A 26,431-nucleotide genomic window follows, 5' to 3' on the forward strand; every position below is an offset into this window, starting at 1 on the left:
CAACTGAGTTAGGATGAGCGCCTGTGTCTTTGTAGTGACTGGGTGTATTGATATACCATCCAAAGTGTAATTATTAACGGAACCATGCTTTCTCTATAGACACCAATAGGATGAGAGGACTTTGTAACATCATGTTCTAACTACTGAAATGAGCAGACATTCTCTTCGCTGTTCCCCCTCTCCTCTCTCAATCCCCATCTTTTTCTCTCTCTATCCCGCTCTCCTCTTCTTCTCTCTCACCTTCAGTATGCCAGAGAGAGTGTGTTGGTTCCAGGGGCAGAGTTACCACAAGCTGAAGAGGGCATGTCTGCAGCGGGGCAAGCTCTTCAAGGACCCCCTCTTTCCCCCATCCGCACTGTCACTCTTCTACAAACGAGCCCCACCCCCTGGACTCACATGGAAGAGACCACGGGTGAGCGGATCGGGGATGGGACGGAGGGGGAAGGTGGAGGAGAGAGAGATGGGGTGAGGCAGTGAATGAGGGTGAGAGATAGGAGAAGTGGAAAACAGAGGTAAAAGAGACAAGCACACTTAGACAAAGGGAGAGAGAGAAGCGGCACCAGAACAGAATTTTCCATCAAAATCAATCATTCGCTTTCTCTCTTCCTCTACAACCACACACACACTTTTGAACCTCTGGACTCCCCTTTATGCCCTTTCCCAGGAGGCACCAGTTTAAGTCCCCAGTCTAATTCTAGTCGTCCACTCAGCAGGTTTTATTCCAGATATAGTTAACTAAAGCCTTTCTAACAGACCAGAGGCGTCAGGACAGTGTAACCCGACACCAACGGGAGTGTGTGTGGTGTGTGTTGCAGATTTGGACCTGAATATGACCAGGGTTTCAGCGTGTGTTAATAAAAGCATGTGTTTGTGATGACGAGTGGAGAAGGGCTGTGTAGTGGTGTAGCTTCAAGGGTTGCTATTTATTGGACATTAGGTTGTGGTTGTAGTCTTTCTTAAGTATACATAGAAGATATACAAAAAACTAAAACAATATGAGGAACGAAATGTTCCTATAGGAGGTCAGATTTTTGTTGTTGATTGCATTGATCGATAGAATACGGGACTGTACAGGTATTCTCTTTGCTCACTGGAGTGTGGGGGGGCTAACCACAAAGGGTTAATGGGATTGTGTTTCTAATGCTCTGCACAGGTCATTTAAGCCTGCATCCAACAGGAGTCGAATGATAGGATGACATCTGTCACCTCACTCTGCAGTGAGACATACGCACTCGGACTCTTGTATACACACAAACACACACACATGCACAGGACGCTCGTATACACACACACACACACACACACACACACACCGCACACACACACGCACAGGACGCTTGGACACTCTGAACTTCCTTCCTCAGCTATCATAACTGTTATAAAATCCGGTCAGCATCATATTTCATACAGTACTTAGCTTGAACATGATGTCATCTAAGGGGAAATTGAGTTCATAACTTTTCTAGAGTTACTTGTGTACAGGTTATGACCTGTGTGTGTGTGTAGCAGTGTGTATGTGTTTAACTATTCTAAGATTAGGAAACTGGGGACATTTTGTTAGTCACCACAAGGTCAAATGCTATTTCTAGGAGGTTTAGGGTTAAGGTTAGGATTAGTGTTAGCGTTAGAATTACGTTAAGGGTTAGGAGCTAGGGTTAGTGTTATGGTTAGGGTTAGGAGCTAGGGTTAGGTTTCGAGTTAGGTTTAGGGTTAAGATTAGGTTTTTAGTTTAAGGTTAGGGTTAATGTTAGGGTTAGGGTAAGAGTACGGGTTAGGTTTAGGATTAGGGGTTAGGGAAAATAGGATTTTAAATGGGACTGAATTGTGTGTGTGTGTGTGTGTGTGAGTAGCAGTGTGCTTTAATGTAGTAAGGTGCGTGAATGTGTGTATTAGTGTATGAGTGTATGAGCGTGTGTATCCTTATAACTCTATTGTGACCTGATACTGTCAAAACTAACATCAACAGCTCTATGTGGACAGGATCTCTCTCTTCTACACTGCTCTGACATCACAGTTTAATGAGCATAGGCTGGATTGACACTTGTCCTGACAAAAACACTGGCACCATGTCAAGATAAACTAGATTGAATAGGCTTACTGTACTGTACTGTACTGTATGTTGCACCCAATTTACTGCTGATCTTAGCATATGTTAACAGGTTATATATTTATTTATCTTTCTCTCTCTCAGGAGCTGTGTAAGGACCCTCGTCTCTTTGTGGATAGGATCAGCACATGGGACCTGCACCAAGGCAGCTTAGGTAACTGCTGGATGGTGGCGGCCACTTCCTGTCTGGCCTCGGAGCCATCGCTGTGGAAGAAGGTGAGGGGTCAAAGGGCAGAGGCCAAATCCCTATAGGTCACCCTCAGTGATTTACTTCCTGGTCACTGATTTCATTTTCATTTCACTGAAGAGGTCTTAATGATATGTTTCTTATAGCTGAATCAGACATGTTAGTGCTGGGCTGGAATAAAAGCCTGCACACTCTGTAGCTCTGAACGACCAGGAAGCTGGCCGCTTCTGTACTAACACATTCAAAGACCCCAAAACCCTTGTTCAATTTGATTGGTCTAAACCACCAGGTGATTCCTGACCATGTGGAACAGGAGTGGAAGCCCAAGCATCCGGACCTGTACGCCGGAATCTTCCACTTCCGCTTCTGGCGGCTTGGCCGCTGGACAGACGTGGTGGTGGACGACCTCCTGCCTGTCAGCGAGGACGGAACGCTGCTCTTCTGCCGCTCAGCCACGCCACGGGAGTTCTGGAGCACCCTGCTGGAGAAGGCCTATGCCAAGTGAGACTTTACACTGTACTAAAGCCAAGACACAGCTGAGAGATTAGATTTCAGGTTGGCTAGGAGGAGGCTTGTTAATCACTCAATCAGTATTAATTTATTGTCCCAATTGCACAGAGGGATTTTAGATATAATGAATACAGTATACACCACACAGTATCCACCACACAGTATCCACCATCACAGTATCCACCACACATTGTACACCACACATTGTACACCACACAGTACACACCACACAGTACACACCACACAGTATACATTACACAGTATACACCACACAGTATACACCACACAGTATACACCACACAGTATACACCACATAGTATACACCGCACAGTATACACCACACAGTATCCACCACACAGTATCCACCACACAGTATCCACCATCACAGTATACACTACACATTGTACACCACACAGTACACACCACACAGTATACACCACACAGTATACATTACACAGTGTACACCGCACAGTATCCCACACGCACCGCACAGTATACACCGCACAGTATACACCGCACAGTATACACCGCCGCCCACAGTCCCGCCAGATACACTACACAGTATACACCACACAGTATACACCACACAGTATACACCACACAATAGACACCACACAGTATACACCACAGAGTATACACTACACAGTATCCACCACACAGTATACTGTACACCACACAGTATACAACGCACAGTATACACCGCACAGTATACACCACACAGTATACACCACACAATAGACACCACACAATAGACACCACACAGTATACACCACACAGTATACACCACACAGTATACACCGCACAGTATACACCGCACAATAGACACCACACAGTATACACCGCACAATAGACACCACACAGTATACACCACACAGTATACACCACACAGTAGACACCACACAGTATCCACCACACAGTATCCACCACACAGTATACTGTACACCGCACAGTATACTGTACACCGCACAGTATACACCGCACAGTATACACCGCACAACATACACCGCACAATAGACACCGCACAGTATACACCGCACAGTGTACACCGCACAGTATACACCACACAGTATACACCACACAGAATACACCACACAATAGACACCACACAATAGACACCACACAATAGACACCACACAGTATACACCACACAGTATACACCACACAGTATTCACTACACAGTATACACCACACAGTATCCACAACACAGTATACACAACACAGTATACACCACACAATATCCACCAAACAGTATCCACCACACAGTGTACACCACACAGTATACACCACACAGTATACACCACATATTATACACCACACAGTGTACATCACACAGTATACACCACAGTATACACCACACAGTATACACCACGGTATACACCACACAGTATACACCACACAGTATACACCACAGTATACACCACAGTATACACCACAGTATACACCACAGTATACACCACATAGTATACACCACATAGTATACACCACATAGTATACACCACATAGTATACACCACACAGTATACACCACACAGTATACACCACATAGTATACACCACACATTATACACCACATATTATACACCACACAGTATACACCACACAGTATACACCACAGTATACACCACACAGTATACACCACACAGTATACACCACACAGTATACACCACACAGTATACACCACACAGTGACCACACTTGACAAAATAAACCAGTAGCTAGTCAACATTCTTTCCTTATCCTCACCCATTTAACATTTCCCCAGTCTTCCAACCCTTTCCTCCCCTCTTCCTCTCCCCCAGGTTGAATGGCTGCTATGAGGCACTAGAAGGCGGTAACACGGCAGAGGCCCTCATAGACTTCACAGGGGGGGTATCGGAGCCCCTATGCCTGGACAGGGAGGCCCTCACCCTGCACCCCGATCAGAGGAGGGCGCTGTTCCAGACCCTGGCCAAGGCCCACGGACGCAAAGCCCTCATCACCTGTTCTATACGGGTCAGTGACCAATACACTTTTCCCTGCATAACCACAGATCTAGGATCAGCTTACCCTTCTCTCCACAGCGTAACAGTAACCATGTGTGCGGAAGATTTTCAATTGACCTTAGATCAGTGAATTAGTACTGAAAGATCAGCTTGACAGTTGATCTTCAATCCATGACAATACCAGAGACCATTACTAGAGGCCTCAAAATCTAGGCTTGTGCCCACCTGCCCTAGATGTGATATGACCATGTGCATTCAGGGTGGTAATGAATGGTTTGGAATTGGGCCAGAGAGCTTCTATGAATGTCGTCCTACCAGAGAGGTCACCTCTACCTACTGTACAGTAGGGGGTTATAGAGAGACAGGTGGCTATATAGTGGCTGTGTTGGGCACAGTCCAGCATTAACAATGCTAACGCTTACATTTACTGTATTACAGAATGCCACTGAATGCTATCTATCCTGTCACGCCTCTTTCTGTCCTTTCAATTTCCTGTCCTGTCCTCATAAACACTCCAGCCACATGCCTCTATTGATTAATGATCTGTATTGTTCATTGTGTAGTTATAGTATTGTGCAAGATTCCAATTATACACATCAGGGTGTCTTCATAGAGTGCCTGTGGTGTGTATTGGTATTAGCGTATCTATATTGTGTATCTGTATTGAGTCTCTCTCGCTCCCCCTCCTCCCTCCCTCACTCTCTCTCTCTACAGCCAGCGGAGGGAGAGAGAGTAGAGTCGGTGCTAGACTGTGGTCTGGTGCGGGGCCATGCCTACGGTATCACCGCGGTGAGGAAGGTGCGTCTGGGGGAGTGGTCACTGCTGCCTGGCCGTTGTAGCGGGACGTCCCGTCTCGGCATGGTGCGCATGAGGAACCCCTGGGGTACAGCCGACTGGACCGGGCCCTGGAGTCAGGGGTGAGGGGGGACAGTTACTGCTGTTCTAGTCTATCAGGATACGGTATATTCAACAAAGAACTATAGGCCAAGGGTTGTCCCTTTTGGGTAATGGCAAAAACCAGGAACGGGCTAGAAACAAGGTTGTGTCTATTTGGTCCCTTGACATAGAGCTCCTTTGCGCCCCCTTCAGGTCTCAGCAGTGGCAGCAGGTTGGTCGTGGTGAGAGGGAGAAGATGGGCCTCATTGTCAGAGATGTGGGAGAGTTCTGGTAAAGATATAGTAAAATAAGCATCACTCTTTTGACAGAAAATAATGCTCAATGCACAAGTCACTACAAATACACTGCAATTCCTGTTGAAAAACTGAAAAGATACTTTTTCACCTCCCCTTCCCTCAGGATGGAGTTTGAGGATTTCTGCCGCTACTTCACAGATGTGGTGGTGTGTCGTCCGGTAGAACGAGCCCTGCTGTGGCCCAGCACCCACTGGAGAGAGGTTCGCTGCCATGGGGAGTGGGTCCCAGCCCCCAACACTCCCGGGGCAACCCCTGCCACCCTCCTCCCCGGCCGCCAGGCATCCAACCTCGGGAAGAACACAGCCAAGCGTGGGGAGGTGAACCAGACTCTGAGAGGGGACCGGAAGGAGGCAAGATTGGGGAAGAGACGGAGAGGTCAAGGAGGAGGAGGCGGAGGAGGGAGGGACAAGGTGGCTGTAGCGAAGAAGGAGGGGGCGAAGAAGACAAAGAGGAAGGAGGAGAGTGTGAAGAAGGAAGGAGAGGTGGATGGACGGTGGGATAAACACATGGATAAGAGGAGTAGGTGTGGAGGATGCATCAACCACAAAGACACCTTTCTACACAACCCCCAGGTGAGCTTACCCTATATATTTCTACACAACCCCCAGGTGAGTTTACCCTATATATTTCTACACAACCCCCAGGTGAGCCTACACTATATATTTCTACACAACATCCAGGTGAGCTTACCCTATATATTTCTACACAACCCCCAGGTGAGCTTACCCTATATATTTCTACACAACCCCCAGGTGAGCTTACCCTATATATTTCTACACAACAACCAGGTGAGCTTACCCTATATATTTCTACACAACATCCAGGTGAGCTTACCCTATATATTTCTACACAACATCCAGGTGAGCTTACCCTATATATTTCTACACAACAACCAGGTGAGCTTACCCTATATATTTCTACACAACAACCAGGTGAGTTTACCCTATATATATTTCTACACAACAACCAGGTGAGTTTACCATATATATTTCCACACAACCCCCAGGTGAGCTTACCCTATATATTTCTACACAACAACCAGGTGAGCTTACCCTATATATTTCTACACAACAACCAGGTGAGCTTACCCTATATATTTCTACACAACCCCCAGGTGAGCTTACCCTATATATTTCTACACAACCCCCAGGTGAGCTTACCCTATATATTTCTACACAACCCCCAGGTGAGCTTACCCTATATATTTCTACACAACAACCAGGTGAGTTTACATATATATTTCTACACAACAACCAGGTGAGCTTACCCTATATATTTCTACACAACAACCAGGTGAGCTTACCCTATATATTTCTACACAACCCCCAGGTGAGCTTACCCTATATATTTCTACACAACAACCAGGTGAGCTTACCCTATATATTTCTACACAACAACCAGGTGAGCCTACACTATATATTTTTACACAACATCCAGGTGAGCCTACACTATATATTTCTACACAACATCCAGGTGAGCCTACACTATATATTTCTACACAACAACCAGGTGAGCTTACCCTATATATTTCTACACAACCCCCAGGTGAGCTTACCCTATATATTTCTACACAACAACCATGTGAGCTTACCCTATATATTTCTACACAACAACCAGGTGAGCTTACCCTATATATTTCTACACAACAACCAGGTGAGCTTACCCTATATATTTCTACACAACCCCCAGGTGAGCTTACCCTATATATTTCTACACAACATCCAGGTGAGCCTACACTATATATTTCTACACAACAACCAGGTGAGCTTACCCTATATATTTCTACACAACAACCAGGTGAGCCTACACTATATATTTCTACACAACATCCAGGTGAGCCTACACTATATATTTCTACACAACATCCAGGTGAGCCTACACTATAGCTATGTTTATGCCCATAGCAACAGGTTAAATGGTTCCAGGACAAGGTTCAGTCCACTCAGAGTGTGTTTTGTAATGACTCGTAGTTACATTCTGACGGTAGTGATAAACACGTTCTTTATGTTCTAAGGACTACACTCAGTATGCTAGTATAGTATCTCATTATATAGTATGCTTATACCACAAGCATGTAAATCATTTGTGTTGCTATAACTGTAACGACTCAACATGTACTATTTTGGCAACTGCTGCAATCTTAATGGTGTAGAAATAGACCTGTGAAAGCCTATTCAGAGTGGTGCAGTTGTAAAACAACATTGCTAAGCTAAAAACAACATGGCTGACACTAAGCTATATTAGTGTTACTGCTATTCTAGGGACGCTCTGCCTCCCTTCTGTCCCTTCTCCCGCTTCTTTCTCTTCTCCAACCTCTCCCACTACAGTTCATGTTTGAGGTGCAGGGAAAGGAGGATGAGGTGTTGATCTGTCTGCAGCAGGAGGACAGGAGGATAAAGAGGAAGGACGGAGGAGGAGCAAATCTGCCCATTGGCTTTGAGGTGCTGAGGGTGAGTCACAGGCAATGTTCCCTCTAAGCTGCAGAAGAAATATTAGCCCGCGCAGAGAAGCACGAGATTGAACTTCCCTGTTAGTTAACACTATCAACATTTCCCTTTACTTTGGGAATTGTGATCGAATCAATGCAACATTAGCCACTTTCAATGCAACATATCAAAACAAAGCAAACTGTGCAAGATTTAATATGCAAAAATAATTATGGAAGAGATTTTGTTGTAGGCACAACGCATCAGAGTAGGATTCTATTGCATTGACAGGCACGACTCAGGCTCGTACTCTACACAGACCGGTGCACCATAACCAAAGAGCTGCAGTAGGCCTATATGCAAATAGACCACTGCCATATATGGATCTGTACCATTCACATTGAACTGGACTGTTTTTACAGCATGAGCGGTCCTGAGTAGATGCGCTTGTTTTGAGATCAAAGCGAGAGCTACATGTAGCAACGTGTGCACATTTGTACATTTGTTCATATCCTTTGCTAGTTACTGAGTTATTAGCCCAGTTATAGATCCTTTGTAATCAGCAATGGGGCCTGATTGCTTCCTACAAGAGCACAAAACCTCTGTATTTCTAGACATCTTTGAAAAGCAAGTCAGGTAAAGAGCTTTTTTTTTGTCTTAATGGGGCAGTGTCATATTTTGAGATAGTTTTGAATAAGCTAAGTAGCCAATAGGCAGAGGGTAGCATAATTTGTCTAATTCTCTGTAATAATGGTATGGGGATAATGATGCATTTTATTTCATGAAGTGGTTTCTTGCATCAAACAACACAACATTTTCAGTCACCTCCTTGTCTGAAGGACAAGTGGATAAACAGATTAATGTCAAGCCCTGCATGTTTTCTTTAAAAGTCTCATGAAATGTAGCCCTGCATGGAACACCACACATTGGCTTCCACTGTATGCTTAACAAAATGAACAGCTATTTCCATTTTTGTTTTGGATGGTAGGCCACTCTGGTAGGCCTACATTACAATCAAATAGCCACAGCAGCCTACTTGACCACTGTTAAAATTAACTTAAAGTGGGTACAGCCTCAGTGTTCACAGTAAACATGCGGTGGAAGTTTGCGCTCAGCAGACCTGAAATTTGCTCCAAATAATTGAAGGAACATTGGTCACAGGGTTTAAAAGGGCCACCATAGAATGCTGTAGTACACCCAAGGGTGTGTGTGTGTGTGTGTGTGTGTGTGGACGTGTTTAACTATTCTTGTGGGGACCATATGGATTCTTTAGACATTCAGAATAGTGAAAAAAATGCATGCTGAGGGAAAATAGAACCATTCTACAAAGTATTACTAACCCAAACACAGTGGGGAACAATGAGCCTTCAGAGAAGGGCTAAGGATTTATAAAATAATGATTATATTAGTAATGATAATGATATTATTATTTTCAGTGAAGTTCTGATTTAATCTCTTCAGTTTTTGTTGGAAAAGAAAGGGTTAACACTGAAGGGGGAAAAAAATCCAATCAGGTCTCTAGCTAGCTAAGTCAGGCTTTGGCTAGGTAATCAGAAGCTAGATAAAGGCACCTGCCATTCAACTGTATTAGGGAAAACATTTTGAGTGACAGTGGAATCAACCAATCACATTTTGACTTAATGGGTGGGACCGTTTTTACAAAAACATATGGAAACTTCTGCCTTCTTGAAGGCCAACAGGTCACTGCGCAATAGCGAGCAGAAGTTTTCCCACGGTCTAGCTAGCTAGCTAGCTTTTGTTGTCTGCTAGTTTGCAGCGGCTGCAGCAAGTGTTATCAAAGAGGATGTTGTTGCTAATTTGTTAGCTTCTCCCTTTTCAAGAATACGTTTCAACAAGAAGTTTAAAAAAAATCTGACAAGCAGCCAATTAAATATGGCCATTTTCAATTTTTCATAAATTCTTAGAAATTTTGGAAATTACGTACAGTATACTAAGACATTTGTGAAAATTATATAGTAATATAGAGTGGGAAAGTGGCCTTGCGTTTGAACAATTAATAGACAATGGAGTTAATAAAACCGAATAAAAACATCTGTCTTGTCCAGGACCAGAGTCTACACAGACCGGTGTGCTATAGCCAATTATAGCTACAGTAGGCCTTAATAACAATCCATTTGCCACACGGGCCTGCCATCATTCACTTTGAACTGGACTGTGTGTTTACAGGCAGTTGCACAGCACAAAAGCCACAAAATACACCTGAATGGATTTCTGCAAATATGTAAACACCACGGGAGTCCTCTTACATTTGGGAACTTTACAGTCCTATTGATCAAACAACCATGAAAGGTAGGCTCTCTCTCCATCAGTTATGCACATCAACAACAACAAGATCAACAACTAATGCTAGCCTGAGCAAGATGAGCTAAAATCTAATGAAGGAACTTTAGATAAACCCTCTCAATCTTTTTCAGCTAGTTGGCCGTCAAAATTGCACTGATAAACGATGGGGAATTGTAGCCACCTCGTCCTTCTGCAGCTTGCCTGTCAATGCATGCTTGTCCCAACCAAGCACCCAATCTAACTGGCTAAAGTTAGCTAGCTTGCTAGCTAGCTACTTCTAGACATAAATGAGAAAGAACCTCATTCTGACCATTTTACTCGCCGTAGCAGAGCTGGATGGGCTGTTTACATGTTAACTAGAGCGTTCTTGACTAACTATTACTTTTTTTTGCCTACGTTTACTGACGCCGGTCATATTCAGTTTGTGTTGCTCATTTGTAAATTCATCAGTTGTTCTGCGCTCTGGCACACTCAGACGAGAGTGCTCTGAAATTGGAGTAGATAGCCAGAGTGAATTTGCGAACGCAAGAGATATGTTAACTGGATAACAGTTGTTCAAGTTCTTGCTGGCTAACCAAATGGCACCTGCATCTCTAGCTGTGTATAGCCACTGAAAAATGATATGAGGGAAAAAGTCAGTCACTCACCTACTCCTCCAATGGCATGACATGACATCTTCCTAGCACCTAGCTAGCTAGCTAGGCTCCGTGTTTTTAGCATTCCCAGCCTTGGTTACATTCGTCTGTTTTTGTCCAGAAAATGTTGTCATTGCAACTGAAACAGTGCATCCCGAATGGAGGCAGCAAACAATGTACCAGGCCAGCTGTGGTTTACAACCTGATAGCAATATTTTTTAGACTATCAAGAAATGTATTGGTGAATTTGTATTAATCATTCATTGAACTGCATCCATCTTTTCTGCCAACAATGCCTTAGTGTACGTCATGGAATGTTGAGTCAAATATAACCTATTTTTAAAACCTCTTATGAAGTTGGTTTTGTAAACTGGGAATTTGATATTTTTTACTGATGTTATGATTGTCCGTTTGTTTAATATCTGCAAAGTAGTTAAAATGCTGTCAGTTACACTTTAAACTTTAGGTCACTGGTTACTTTGTGTGCTAAACATGAAATTTATTTTGCAATGTGAAGTAATAGTTGTACATTTCGATTGGGAAATGCTTAATGATTGTGTTTTTGGATTCTTATAATTGGGATTTACTGGCTTATTATGTCCGAGTTTATGGACTGCTTATCTTTTAACATCATGCTGTGTGTGACTGCTGTCTTTCCATCGGCCCTATGCAGTGGTGTAGTGGTGCCTGGAGAAGTGGGTATACTCTAATTTTGACAAAAAGTTCCCAAAGGCCCGCCCAGCGTAGGAAAGGCACCATGTGTGAAAAAAATCGATGTTTTCCTACGTTTTTTCAATGAGTTGTCCTGTATCTTTTTCAGATTTTCACTCTCAAAATTACATTTTTTTTGTATAGAACAAAGACAACATTTTGATGGTCTAAGTCCACAACAATGGTTAAACCACATCAATCTAATTGGATGGGCCTGTCAGGGTCTGGCTCCCCAGTGGTTGGGCCTCTGTCCACCCAGGCCCATCCATGTCTATGCCCCTGATGCTAACAGCACATCATGACAATTGCGCATCACAAATAGCCAACTAACCAAGACTTCGGATGAAACTTTTTCAATACCTGGTTTGTATACCCATTGTTGCCTTAGTTAGCATTTACTGGTAGATATCATAAGTTGAAATGTCTTTCCTACCCTACCAGCTATCGATGTCATTCTTTGTGAGCTGCTCCATGCCAAAACCAGTTGGGAACTGCACACTCTTTCTGCTTGCAGATGATATTCCACTGGATCTAGGCTATGTGTGCGGCGGGCATGTGAATATATTTCACGTGCTTTGCGATTGTGTTGACTACTTTGTGCATGATTTCTCCATTGTACTGCATAATTGATAAGTCGTATCCCAGGTAGAAAAAAATGGTTTTATAATAGGGTTTTTTAGGTGTTGGATTGGTTGTCTAAACATTCTGAATGCATTCAGATAAACGTTCAGTTTTGGTTAAAGTGTAGGGGGACAGATTACGTTTTGTAAACATTTGTCATAGGTGTCATCAGCGTTTGGTAAACATTGGCATTAGTGTCATTTACAACGTTGGCTATTAGTTCTCTTTTAAACGTTAATGAACAGCTGTTTAACAAACGTTGGTATTAGGTGTATTTTACTACTTTTAGTAAAGTACTACTTTTACTATTTCCCTAGTATTTCACTAGGGAAATGTCCTCTTTAGTCAAAAAGCATTCAGGTCAACTCCGTGCTTGTGCTCCTTCTCTCTCTTGGGCTTCTGTCTCTTGGGCTTCCGTCTCTCTCCATTATTTCAGGTGCTGTCGTCTGAAACAAAGTAACTTGAGTGTTAAAACTCATCATTGGACTAATAACATTTATTTGAGGGGCACAGTTAACTCGTGCTCTCTCACACCATTTGGGCACACAGATCTCTTTCTGTTTATTGGCGACTCTCTTCTTTGGAGACAGATGTGTCAATTTTGACAAGTAATGTTATAGAAGAAGAAAGTTACTGTCACAAAAGGTGACGTGTTGAAGGGAAGACCAAAATGCAGTGGGTATGTGGATACTCATTCTTTTAATGGAAAAAACGAAAAGCATCCACAGGAAAAACAAAACAATAAACAGTACTCACGACTAGACAGTGTAGCAGGCTCTATAAACGCAGTGCTCACAAACAATTACCCACAAACACACCCTACTAATATAGGACTCCCAATCAAAGGCAACTCAACACACCTGCCTTCAATTGGGAGTCCAATCCCAATTAACTCTACATAGAAAACAAACCTAGAACCTATACCCACAACTAACTAACTAAACCTAGAAATACATAAACACAGAGCAGTGCCCAAAACCCCCGGAATACATAAATAAAACAACCTACTACCTACACCACCACCCCGAACCATATAAAACAAATACCCTCTGCGTCATCCTGACCAAACTACAACAACACATAACCCTTAACTGGTCAGGACGTGACAGTTACCTAGCATTATGGGATAGTGGTGAAGTAAACAAACATGGCTGTACCCATGAAGTGCGTACGTGGCAAACGTTGGAATAAGTTTCAAATATATTTATTTATAAATGTTTATTTTGAAACCTACTGAAAATGTTCATAAACGTTGGCCAAGAGTTACTTCTTGTACGTGTCAAAAAGTATCAAATCCCAACCTATTAGCTACGTTGGAATAGGTTTCAAATACATGTATTTTTAAACATTCATTTTGAAACCTCCTGACAATGTTCAGAAACGTTGGCCAAGAGTTCCCTTTCATACGTGTCAAACAGTACCAAATCGAGGAGCACGTGATGCCGCGGAGCTGAGCAGATGTTGACAAACCAAGCTCTTCAAAGTTATTCCATTATTACCTAAATAACAACGTTGAAACAATATTCTAACATCGGCTGATAAATTGTCAAGTACTTACCTTCCCAAAGAGCCATGGACCTCCGGCCGAGAGGCAAGAAGGACGACCTAAACGTAGTTGATTCCCAAGATAACTCTGTAGTAGCACCAACAGAAACCCCTAAACACCTCCCTGAGCACTCTCGCGACCGCCCCGTGAGAGCCCTCTGTTGCCATGAAATGGTGGGGTCATGAAGAGCTAACCAGGGAAGGCGTAGTACCACAGGAAACGCAGGAGAGTCAATGAGGAAGAGACTGATTCTCTCCTCGTGACCCCCCTGCGTCACCATGCCCAGGGGGATGGTAGCTTCCCTAATTACCCCGGACCCTAATGGTTGACTATCCAGAGCGTGAACTGGGAAAGGCCTAACCACTGGAACAGTAGGGATCCCTAACCTATGGGCGAATGCTCTGTTGATAAAATTCCCAGCTGCGCCTGAATCGACGACCGCCTTATGCTGGGAATGTGGGTAAAACTCAGGAAAGTAAACATGCACATGCACAAACAGGTATACAACAGAGGGCTCTGGATGAGAGTGGTGCATGCTCACCTGGGGCGACGCCAGAGTGCCCTGCCTGCTGCCTCGATCCCTAGAGGAACCAACCCAGCACCGACCAGCAGTGTGACCTCTGCGGCCACAGATGGTACACGTGAAAGCCCCTCCTCCGGCCTCCATGAGCGCAGCACCTCCCAGCTCCATAGGCACCGGAGCAGTGGTGCTGGGAGAAGGAATCGACAGAGCCCTCTCTGGACGTCCGCGGGTGACCAGCAGGTCGAAGGTGAGGGTGGTATCCTTGCAGGCAAACTCCCGACGGACATCCTTGCGCAGGCTGCAACGGTAGTGGTCGATAAGGGCCCTGTCGTTCCATCCCGCTCCTGCGGCCAGGGTCCGAAATTCCAGGGCAAACTCCTGGGCGCTCCTCATCCCCTGCCACAGGTGGAAAAGACATTCACCCGCCGCTCTACCCTCGGGTGGGTGGTCGAAGACTGCCCGGAAGTGGCGGGTGAACTCCGTGAAGTCGTCCAACACCGCATCTCCTTCTCCCCACAGGGCGTTAGCCCACTCCAGAGCTCTCCCTGAGATGCACGAGACGAGGGCGGACACCCTCTCCCTTCCCAAGGGAGCCGGGTAAACGGTGCACAGGTATAGGTCCAGCTATAGCAGGAACCCCTGGCACCGTGCCGCCGTCCCATCATACTCCCCGGGAAGGGCGAGACGCATCCCACTGGGACCGGGTACAGGAGGGACGAGTAGTGGGAACCCTTGTTGTGCTGTTGGAGGCGCTGGAGGGACTCCCTGTCTCTCCCAGCGGTCCATGGTCTGGACGACGCGGTCCATCGCGACGCTGAGATGTTGTAGCATCGCCGCGTGTTCTCTGACACGCTCCTCAACTCCTAGAACCGGGGTACCTGCTCCTGCTGACTCCATGGTGAGGTGTGGAATTCTGTAAAGGGGTGCGTAACTGGTGGCAGTGAAGTCAGACGCAGGAGAGCAGAACTAGGTAATAGCCGGAGTAGTTTAATTTCAAAACCAACGGCATAAAGCAATAACCAACATGGGTACAAAACCCGACGCGCACCAGTAAACATGTGCACAAGCACTTACAACAAACAATTCCACACAAAGACATGGGGGGAACAGAGGGTTAAATACACAACACTTAATGAGAGAAATGAGAACCAGGTGTGTAGGAAGACAAGACAAAACAAATGGAAAATGAAAAGTGGATCGACGATGGCTAGAAGACCGGTGACGCCGACCGCCAACCGTCGCCCGAACAAGGAGAGGAACCAACTTCAGTGGAAGTCGTGACAAACAGGGACTTCTATAGCTACCTACAACTACGAAATTCTCTCAAGGGACAATGGAACCTACCTAAGATGTCACCTATTGAACAACTGCCACGCAGACCAACCACTGTTCAAGACCATTTCCCATGTTTACGATGCTCTTATGTCAGGACTAACACTGCCTGAGCTAGATAAACCCCGACTTAGATGGGAAAAAGATCTGGGTATTAATCTTGATGAGGGTCTATGGAGTGACCTATGCAGGGATGGTGTTACTTCCACATTGAACTCCAGATACAGACTGATCCAGTTTAATTTCCTCCATCAGCTCTATATCACCTAGGGCTGGGCGATATGGACCAAAAGTCATATCCCGATATATTTAGGCTGAATATCGATATAAGATATATATCCCGATATTTTTTCCGCAAAGTGAGAGCAAATGTTCAGTCAAAGTCAAAGCCAGATATGACATGTCTCAAGTAGTTTTATTGAAACCGGCTATTTCAGCGAACAGTTGAAAAATCAAATGAATAAATAAGAAACAGGGCTCTTCACCTGGTTCAGATTAAATGCTCAGCTGTTCAAATAACAATAACATGTAAACATAAACACTGTATAACAACAGGAGTACCTTTTTTGAAATCAAAGCTCCATAAGGTGCCTGACTTCAGTGTACATTTGTGGCAGTGCTTCTCGTGCAAAGTAGTTGCGACTGGGAAGCTCATATCTCGGGTCCATAGTTTTCAGTAGCTTTTTGAATCCGACTTGTTCCACAGTTGCAACAGGGACCATATCTTTAGCAATGTGATAGGACACCGCTTTAGTTATAGTACACCACTTGCCAATTTTCTTTTCATAAGGCACACTGCGGGAAAATGAAGTTTGCAGTGAGCTTTGTTTCGGGGCTGGAGCTTTTTCGGGTTGTCGACGGCTTGCGGCTGGGGCTTCTGCAGCGCGCAGTTTCACACTCTTCGTATTGCAGTTTGTGCCACTGTTTTAGGTGGTGAAAAAGATTTGTAGTGCTTCCACCCCTGGCTGTAACTTTTTTATGGCACTGCCTACATATAACGTGATTTTGTTGCTCATCTGATACTTTGAATCCGAACCATCTCCAAATTACTGAGCCAATGCTTTTTTTTTTACTAACCAATTCCTCCTCAAAACGCTCCGCAGACGCTGTTGCTTCCTCCATGTTTGTTGAAGTGTCTGTTCCTGCCCCTCCCCCCTCTGTGCATGAAAGAGGAGGTGCGGGGCGCGGGGAGCAGCGCAGAGAGCTCCGGGTCTGCAGCTTGCTTGGAGCAAGGATCAAAGCGCAAATTTGAACTATATCGATATATGCGAAAAGGTCTAATTTCATATCACATTTAAAATATATCGATATATTTTTTATATCGATATATCGCCCAGCCCTAATATCACCCCATCTAAACTGCACAAGTTCAACCCTGATATCTCCTCCCTATGTTTTAGATGTGGCTCAGATGAAGGAACATTCCTCCATTCCACTTGGCAGTGTTCAAAACTACATGGTTTCAGGGAGTATGCGATACCATATCCTCAATTCACAGGGTTGCATTCCCTTTAGACCCGGAGGTCTGTCTACTAGGTAACTTTACTAACTCCAATTTTAGGCAAAGCCATACTATAAAGCTAACAGAAATATTGCTAGCGATTGCCAAGAAATGTATTGCCTTGAAATGGAAATCGGATTCCCCCCTGCCAGTTGCAATGTGGCTATCGGAAGTTAATAGTTGTATCCCACTGGAGAAAATCACTTACTGCTTGAGGAATAAGTTAGAGCCATTTTACAGAATTTGGCAACCTTTTATTGACAGTATGGAGAATCTCCCCTCACATCACATTGATTGAATCTCTATATAATCCTCACATAATGTTTCACACGTAATGTATAATATGTAGCCTACGGCAGGTGACCATATAATCCAATGTCTCATTATTATTATTATTATTTTTATTTTACTTTTTACTATGACTTATTTATTGTATGTTTGTTTATATAATTATTATAATAAAAACATTTTTTACTGTCACTTTGTCATTGTTGTCTAATATCTTTTAACTTTTGTTTTGAATGTTCTTAATTGGAAATTACAAAAATAAAATATTTTTAAAAAACAGTAGCAAATCTCAACCTATTGGCCACGTTGGAATATGTTTCAAATACATTTATTTTTAAACGTTTATTTAGGAATGTTGAGAGAACGTTGTTACAATGGTTGTTTTTTCAACACCAATATACAACCTTTCCCAACCTAAGTCCAATGTTGGTTTAGGTTCCAGGAACGTTTTATGCTACCTGGGATTTAGAGGTCGACCGATTAATCAGCATGGCCGATTAGTTAGGGCCGATTTCAAGTTTTCATAACAATCGGTAATCGGCATTTTTGGAGACCGATTACATAGCAATCCACGAGGAGACTGTGTGGCAGGCTGACCACCTGTTACGCGAGTGCAGCAAGGAGCCAAGGTAAGTTGCTAGCTAGCATTAAACTTATCTTATAATAAACAATCAATCTTAACATAATCACTAGTTAACTACACATGGTTGATGATAGTCCAACGCTCTAACCACTAGGCTACCTGCCACCCCAATTGAAGAAATGATGGATGGTGCTAAATACAGGGAAATTCTTGAGGGAAACTTGTTTCAGTCTTCCAGAGATTTGAGGTCTGGGACAGAGGTTCCCCTTCCAGCAGGACAATGACCCTAGGCATACTGCTAAAGCAACACTTAAGTGGTTTAAGGGTAAACATTTAAATGTCTTGGAATGGCCTAGTCAAAGCCCAGACCTCAATCCAATTGAGCATCTGTGGTATGACTTAAAGATTGCTGTACACCAGCGGATCCCATCCAACTTGAAGGAACTGGAGCAGTTTTGCCTTGAAGAATGGGCAAAATCCCAGTGGCTAGATGTGCCAAGCTTATAGAGACATACCCCAAGAGACTTGCAGCTGTAATTGCTGCAAAAGGTAGCTCTACAAAGTATTGACTTTGAGGGGGTGAATAGTTATGCATGCTCATGTTTTCTGTTTTTTGTCTGATTTCTTGTTTGTTTCACAAGAAAAAATATTTGGCATCTTCAAAGTGGTAGGCATGCTGTGTAAATCAAATGATACAAACCCCCCAAAAATCCATTTTAATTCCAGGTTGTAAGGCAACAAAATAGGAAAAATTCCAAGCGGGGTGAATACTTTCTCAAGCCACTGTAAGCAGGCAATGAAAGCTCTTACAATATTCGATGATTACATTTCTCTAAAACAGGCTATAGGCTACATGTGCACCACCAAGTCAGAACAGTAGGCTAAACTATGAAAAAACCAGATTTCACTAAATCATTAGGAGTGTAGTATATCCTATAGGACACCAAATTTGGTCAGAGAGCAACGCCTTCATGGCGCGCCGATGATGCGGGTGGTCTTCACTTGATTGACTGTAACTTTGTCAAATAAGCACCAATCGAGGTCAAACAAAGCTTGCTAGATAGCCAATTTGCTAGGCTTTACAAGAAACCCCGTATATGTCACAAAATGTTGCTGCTTACCTTGTGCGACAGCAAACATTTTCCTATTGGACAAACATTATAAGAATATGGAGAGTTATGAAGTTATGAAAACTGGGTGTTTTGCAAATGTTGAACATACAATATGGCTACTAATACTGGAAAAGCATTAAGCATTTCCCAATCGAAATGTACAACTATTACTTCCCATTGCAAAATACATTTCATAATAGGCACACAAAGTAACCAGTGACCTAAAGTTTAAAGTGTAACTGACAGCGTTTTAACTACTTTGCAGACATTAAACAAACTGACAATCATAACATCAGTAAACAATATCAAATTCCCAGCTCATTAAGCTACAAAACCAACTTCATAAGAGGTTTTAAAAATAGGTTATATTTGACTCAACATTCCATGACGTACACTAAGGCATTGTTGGCAGAAAAGATGGATGCAGTTCAATGAATGATTATTACAATTCACCAATACATTTCTTGATAGTCCAACATTTTTTGCTATCAGGTTGTAAATCACAGCTGGCCTGGTACATTGTTTGCTGCCTCCATTCGGGAAGCAGGTACAGGGAGTGAATTTAATAAATAACGGAACATTGAACGAAACAAGAAACACAAATAGCGTACAGACAGGAAACACAGAAACAGAGTCAACAACGCCTGGGGAAAAATCCAAAGGGAGTGACAGATATAGGGGAAGTAATCAGGAAGGTGATGCGCCGAGAGCGGGAGCAGGAGTAGATGTGACAGTAGACATCATGAAAAACTACAAATCCCTGCAAGCTCCTGCACGTCATCTCTAGCTGACACCTTTGCTAACAGATATTGTAAACTTGCACAAGACAGTTCACAGAAATGTCAATTTAAATACATTTTGCCAATTTATTTTTTACTAAGGCATCAGTCAAAAGTTTGGACACACCTACTCATTCAAGGGTTTTTCATTATTTTACTATTTCCTACATTGTAGAATAATAGTGAAATAACTATGAAATAACACATGGAAATATGTAGTAACCAAAAAGTGCTAAACAAATCAAAATATATTTTATATTTAAGATTCTTCAATGTACCCACCCTTTGCCTTGATGACAGATTTGCACATTCTTGCATTCTCTCAACCAGTTTCATGAGGTAGTCACCTGGAATGCATTTCAATTAACAGGTGTGCTTGTTAAAAGTTCATTTGTGAAATGTCTTTCCTTCTTAATGCGTTTGAGCCAATCAGTTGTGTTGTGACAAGGTAGGGTTAGTATATAGAAGATTGCCCTATTTGGTAAAATACCAAGTCCATATTATGGCAAGAACAGCTTGAAATAAGCAAAGATAAACAACAGTCCATCATTACTTTAAGACATGAAGGTCAGTCAATGCGGAAAATTTCCATAACTTTGAAAGTTTCTTCAAGTGCAGTCGCAAAAACCATCAAGCGCTATGATGAAACTGGCTCTCATGAGGACCGCCACAGGAAAGGAAGACCCAGAGTTACCTCTGCTGCAGAGGAAAAGTTCATTAGAGTTACCAGTTTCATAAATCGGCAATTAACTGAGTTGAAGTAACAGAAACATCTCAACATCATCTGTTCAGAGGAAACTGCGTGAATCAGGCCTTCATGGTCGAATTTCTGAAAAGAAACCACTACTAAAGGACACCAACAAGAAAGAGAGACTTGCTTCGGCCAAGAAACACGAGCAATGGACATTAGACCAGTGGAAATCTGTCCTTTGGTCTGATGAGTCCAAATTTGAGATTTTTGGTTCCAACCGCCGTGTCTTTGTGAGACGCAGAGTAGGTGGATGGATTATCTCCGCATGTGTGGTTCCCATCATGAAGCATGGAGGAGGAGGTGTGATGGTGTGGGGGTGATTTTCTGGTGACACTGTCAGTGACTTATTTAGAATTCAAGTCACACTTAACCAGCATGGTTACCACAGTATTCTGCAGCGATACACCATCCCATCTGGTTTGCGCATAGTGGGACTATCGTTTGTTTTTCAACGGGACATTGACCCAAAACACACCTCCAGGCTGTGTAAGGGCTATTTGACCAAGAAGGAGAGTTATGGAGTGCTGCATCAGATGACCTGGCCGCCACAATCACCCGACCTCAACTCAATTGAGATGGTTTGGGATGAGTTGGACCGCAGAGTGAATAAAAAGCAGCCAACAAGTGCTCAGCATATGTGGGAACTCCTTCAAGACTGTTGGAAAAGCATTCCAGGTGACTACCTCAGAAAGCTGGTTGAGAGAATGCCAAGAGTGTGCAAAGCTGTCATCAAGGCAAATGGTGGCTGCTTTGAAGAATCTCAAATATAAAACATATTTTGATTGAACACTTTTTTTTGGTTACTACATGATTCCATATGTGTTATTTTATAGTTTTGATGTCTTCTCTATTATTCTACAATGTAGAAAATAGTAAAAAATAAAGAAAAACCCTTGAATGAGTAGGTGTGTCCAAACTTTTGACTGGTACTGTACATTTAGCTAGCATTAGATAGTTAATCCAGAGATTCTTACTTTTGCCTCGATTCGGCAGTCTCGTCCAGATCATCATGGCATTTGTAATTCTTTATGATAGCCACATTATCAGCTAATTAGCATTTCATTTTGGGGGGGTAAATACAGGTGAATATATTGATAGAAGTCACCTTGTCCTAGAGTGATTTACATGGTTATCCAAACGTCACGCCATAGTAAGCCTACACGAAACACAGCCATTATTTTAAGTGTTTCTAAAATCCCCTATAGGAAAAATGAATGGTGAAAAAACGATTGTAATCATTTCCCTGTTTGACCGCTAGGTTTTATAGGCATTATGACTCATACTGTTGTACTCTATAGCTGGTGATGCCTCATCATGACTGTTTATTCCCCATCTTTTGCATCAATGTCAATGAGGATCATCACTATCTTTACTTTGCAGTACATCAACCTGTCCCAGCTCAGATCAACTTTTTTCTGGATACGGGCCCTGGGTTCAAATGCATGGGAGTATTTATTTGTATTTGAAAATACTCTATTTGAGTATTTCTTTTATACATGCCAATACTTTCCAAGTGTATTATCAAATGCATTACAATATTCAACTACTTGTCCTTTCAAGTAAAAGATATGCGAAAGTCAAACAAAAGAAGGAAGGGAAGCACTGCTAAGGTACACAATAGTAGATTTTGGTAGACAGAAGGTGCTCTTTGGTAAAAGGGGTAAATTGTTCATCAAAAAGAAAGGAGGACCAAGGCACTCTTCATGTAATTAATTAAAATGCCCTTATTTGTATGGCATGTTCAATGGATACAAAGTTTAAAAACGACATATGTGTTTCCGTATGTCATATTTACTGTGCGTTTACCCGCATATTCATTCACCCTCCCCCATTGTTAACAGGTGGAGGTGAACCGTCTAAGCCGTGTGCAGTGTGTGGTAGAGCAGGCTGCAAGCTCTGTGTACATGGACTCCCGTAGCGTTGCCCTGCGAGTGACCCTGGTCCCAGGCCGCTACGCCCTCCTCCCCACCACCTTCCAACCTAGGGCCACCGGACGCTTTCTGCTACGCCTCTTCTCACATTCACACCTCAGACTCAGGTGAGGGGGAATGGTGTGAATGTTAAGAATGAAGGAATGGAACGTATGTTAGGAAAGAAGGTGTAATGTCAAGTGTGTGTGTGAGATTCCCTGTGCATTTAGCATGTCAGCACCGTATAATGACTGATAATATTACTATCATTCTTCCTCTTTTCCACTTTTATTCTCTCATATATTAATATATATATAGTGAGTTGAGAGAGGAGTTGCCTGCTCTCTCAGTGTGGCAGTGTTGTCTCCCCCAGTCCAGTGTAGTGACCACCGTCCACCTGCGCCGAGCCTGCGGACTCAGCCAGCCCAAACAGACAGGTAGTGTTACCTCACTGGGGCATTATTAACGTTATCACAACATAAATTATCATAACATACATTATTATGACATACATTATCATAACATATACTACATTCAACATAAATGATCATAAAATACATTATTGTGACATATTATTATAAACATACATTATCATAACACAGATTATTGTTACATATATTATCGAAACAGATTATTATGACATGTATTATCATAACATACATTATCATGCTATACATTATCATAACATACATTATCACAGCAAACGTTGTTGACAAATTATTATAACAAACATTTCTTTTTTATGATATACATTATCTCAACAACAAAAAATTGTAGCATACATTGTCGCTACAAACATTAGCATGACATACATTACCATAACATACATTACCATCCCACTGAATTGTGGCTCATACCAGTAACTGACCACATCAAGTCTCATTGTATACAAACCTCGATATCCATCTTTCCAAAGAATATGAGACGAAGTCTGACAACACAAGAGTAATTGTCTATGCATTGTGTCTGTATCTGTGTTGTGTAGCACCAGATGTGTATGCTGTGATCTGTTGTGAGGACGACACCATAAGAACACGAGTGTTCAAGGAGGATGGAAATCCAGAGTTCAACATGAGGGCCATTTTCTACAGGAGATACCCAGACACACACATCAGCATTAAGGTTAGAAACACCACACACACACACACACACACACACACACACACACACACACACACACACACACACACACACACACACACACACACACACACACACACACACACACACACACACACACACACACACACACACACACACACACACACACACCTCACAAAGATGATACAGTACTGAGGGCTAGTAGTACTGAGGGCAAATCGTTTTGAGAGAAAATAGTATTGAGGGCGAATACCACTGAGGGAAAATACCACTGAGGGTGAATACCACTGAGGGTGAATACCACTGAGGGTGAATACCACTGAGGGCGAATACCACTGAGGGCGAATACCACTGAGGGCGAATACCACTGAGGGCGCATTCCACTGAGGGTGAATAGTATTGAGGGCGAATAGTACTAAAGGGCAATTAGTAAAATGTCAAGTTTAATGATTCAAGTTATAATCACTGGCCTAATATTTGTTTGTCGTTGTTTGTGTGTGTGTGTGTGTGTGTGTGTGTGTGTGAGTGTGTTTAGTTGTGGAGCCGTGGTCTACTTTGGGACACGCTATTAGGAGGGGCTCGACTCCAGACCGGCGACAGCGAGAGAGGGCGGAGCCAGGGGATTGACCTGCAGGGCGGCCAATCACGTTCAGGATACCGGGGATGCATCTATGTGGAAACCTCATCCAGCAAATGCCTGACAGACTTGTGACAGACAGCTGTGGCTTGTCCCACCCACTATACAACCATGGCAATCACTGCTTTTCTGGATGAAGCAGCAGATTTTAATGAGGATGGATCCAATTCAATAGCTTTGAAGGAAAATGGACATTGGTCTTCGGCGTCCATGAATTACAAAGACAAATACCTCTTTGAATTAAATATTATGAGAACTCGGTACTACTGCGTTAAGGAACAGAGAAGCACAGTGATCTATCTGTTTGTTGTTCATTACTAGCGCAGAGGAGATCATAAAATCATAAAAATATCTCCTAACTTTACATCTCTGCTGGTCAGACCATGTAAGAGTACAACATTATCCAAAAAACATCAACATTTCAACTGTAAAAAGACATTGATTACCAGCTGCCAAGGTTATCTAAGGTTTATACATAATATATCTAGGCCTACTCTTTTTTTATGTGTCATGAAATTTTAGGAAAAACATTTTGATCAATTAAAATGTCATTTTCCTCAATAACCTCACCATTATATCGATGTTTTATCTCACCTTAATATGGTATGCTAATATGGTAAGCCACTGTAAGCAGGCAATGAAAGCTCTTACAATATTCAATGATTACATTTCTCTAAAACAAGCTATAGGCTACATGTGCACCACCAAGTCAGAACAGTAGGCTAAGCTATGAAAAAAGGGAAAGGGACCAAATTATTAGGGTGAGGGACATGGGCTACTAACAGCTTACTACACAACATACACCTAATATTCCTTTATAGCTACAGTATACATATCTCCCTGGCATATTACATAATTTATGCAGCAGCATACAATACATTTTTGGACTCACCTTGTTGTGCTGTCCTCACATGAACAGGAAGGTGGCGCAGCAGTCATCAAACTTTGTCATCAAAGCCTGGCCATCTCTGGATTTATGCTGCTTTCAAGACAACTGGGAACTCAGAAAAAACCAATGTTGAATCATGACGTCAGTGATCTTCAGGTCGAAGCTCTAGAAAGAGGCTAGAGCTCCCGATTTGGAATTCCGAGTTGGATGACCGTTCCCAGTTATCTTGAACTCACTGAAGTCTGAGATTTCCCAGTTCCGAGTTTCCAGTTGTTTTGAATATGGCAGAAGTCATGCTCGATTGACAGCATGGCCAATATATTCCACTTTTTCTGGCCTATGGTGTTGAATGTTTATCCTTTTAAGCTTGGAAAAGAGACCGTTAAACCCAGACTTGGACCACACACCCACTCCACTGAATAGCAGGCTAGTGATTGCTTTGCAACACTTGCAGTTAGCCACTAATTCCTTCCAAACAACTCATTGTTGAATTTGCGATTTCCAACTTGTTGTGTAATGTTTATGTCCAATGGCCGATGAGCACCGATACATTTTATCCATCATTTCGCTTCATATGACAAGAATAGAAAGGATTTGCCAGTCGATTGTCGACGTGATTCATGATAATGACTGCATGTCTAGCTTGCTTGCTAAGATTTTGAAAGTAAGATGTTGACATGATCAGTCCAATCAAAGCTACGGTAGATATAGCATGATTTGACATAATTTTATCTGTGGCCAATGACCTTGAGCCTTCTTGGATTGGCATTTCTAATGTAACTCTATGGCAGCATCCAAGGCTCTTG

The 26,431-nt window shown here is 42.9% G+C and overlaps 1 protein-coding gene across 1 annotated transcript; it reads left to right on the forward strand.

The window, feature by feature from the left end:
• Nucleotides 1–247: 247 nt before the first annotated feature.
• On the forward strand, nucleotides 248–25,125 carry LOC106608715 (calpain-5). The gene is made up of 12 exons (XM_082977280.1): nucleotides 248–412; nucleotides 2,192–2,323; nucleotides 2,584–2,795; nucleotides 4,601–4,793; nucleotides 5,730–5,950; nucleotides 6,080–6,692; nucleotides 8,304–8,426; nucleotides 14,852–14,989; nucleotides 22,930–23,126; nucleotides 23,377–23,435; nucleotides 23,984–24,120; nucleotides 25,117–25,125. Exons 1-12 carry the CDS (start codon nucleotides 248–250, stop codon nucleotides 25,123–25,125), a joined length of 2,199 nt encoding a protein of 732 aa, XP_082833406.1.
• Nucleotides 25,126–26,431: the final 1,306 nt, after the last annotated feature.

Source organism: Salmo salar, chromosome 07 (assembly GCF_965601325.2).
Source record: "Salmo salar chromosome 07, fSalSal1, whole genome shotgun sequence".
NCBI lineage: Eukaryota > Metazoa > Chordata > Actinopteri > Salmoniformes > Salmonidae > Salmo > Salmo salar.

Excerpts from the sequence above, each read along its gene's own strand:
- LOC106608715 (XM_082977280.1), top strand. The coding sequence starts at position 248 with ATGCCAGAGAGAGTGTGTTGGTTCCAGGGGCAGAGTTACCACAAGCTG. Across the intron at positions 413-2,191 it reads TCACATGGAAGAGACCACGG|GAGCTGTGTAAGGACCCTCG; the intron begins GTGAGCGGATCG and ends TCTCTCTCTCAG. Across the intron at positions 2,324-2,583 it reads AGCCATCGCTGTGGAAGAAG|GTGATTCCTGACCATGTGGA; the intron begins GTGAGGGGTCAA and ends CTAAACCACCAG.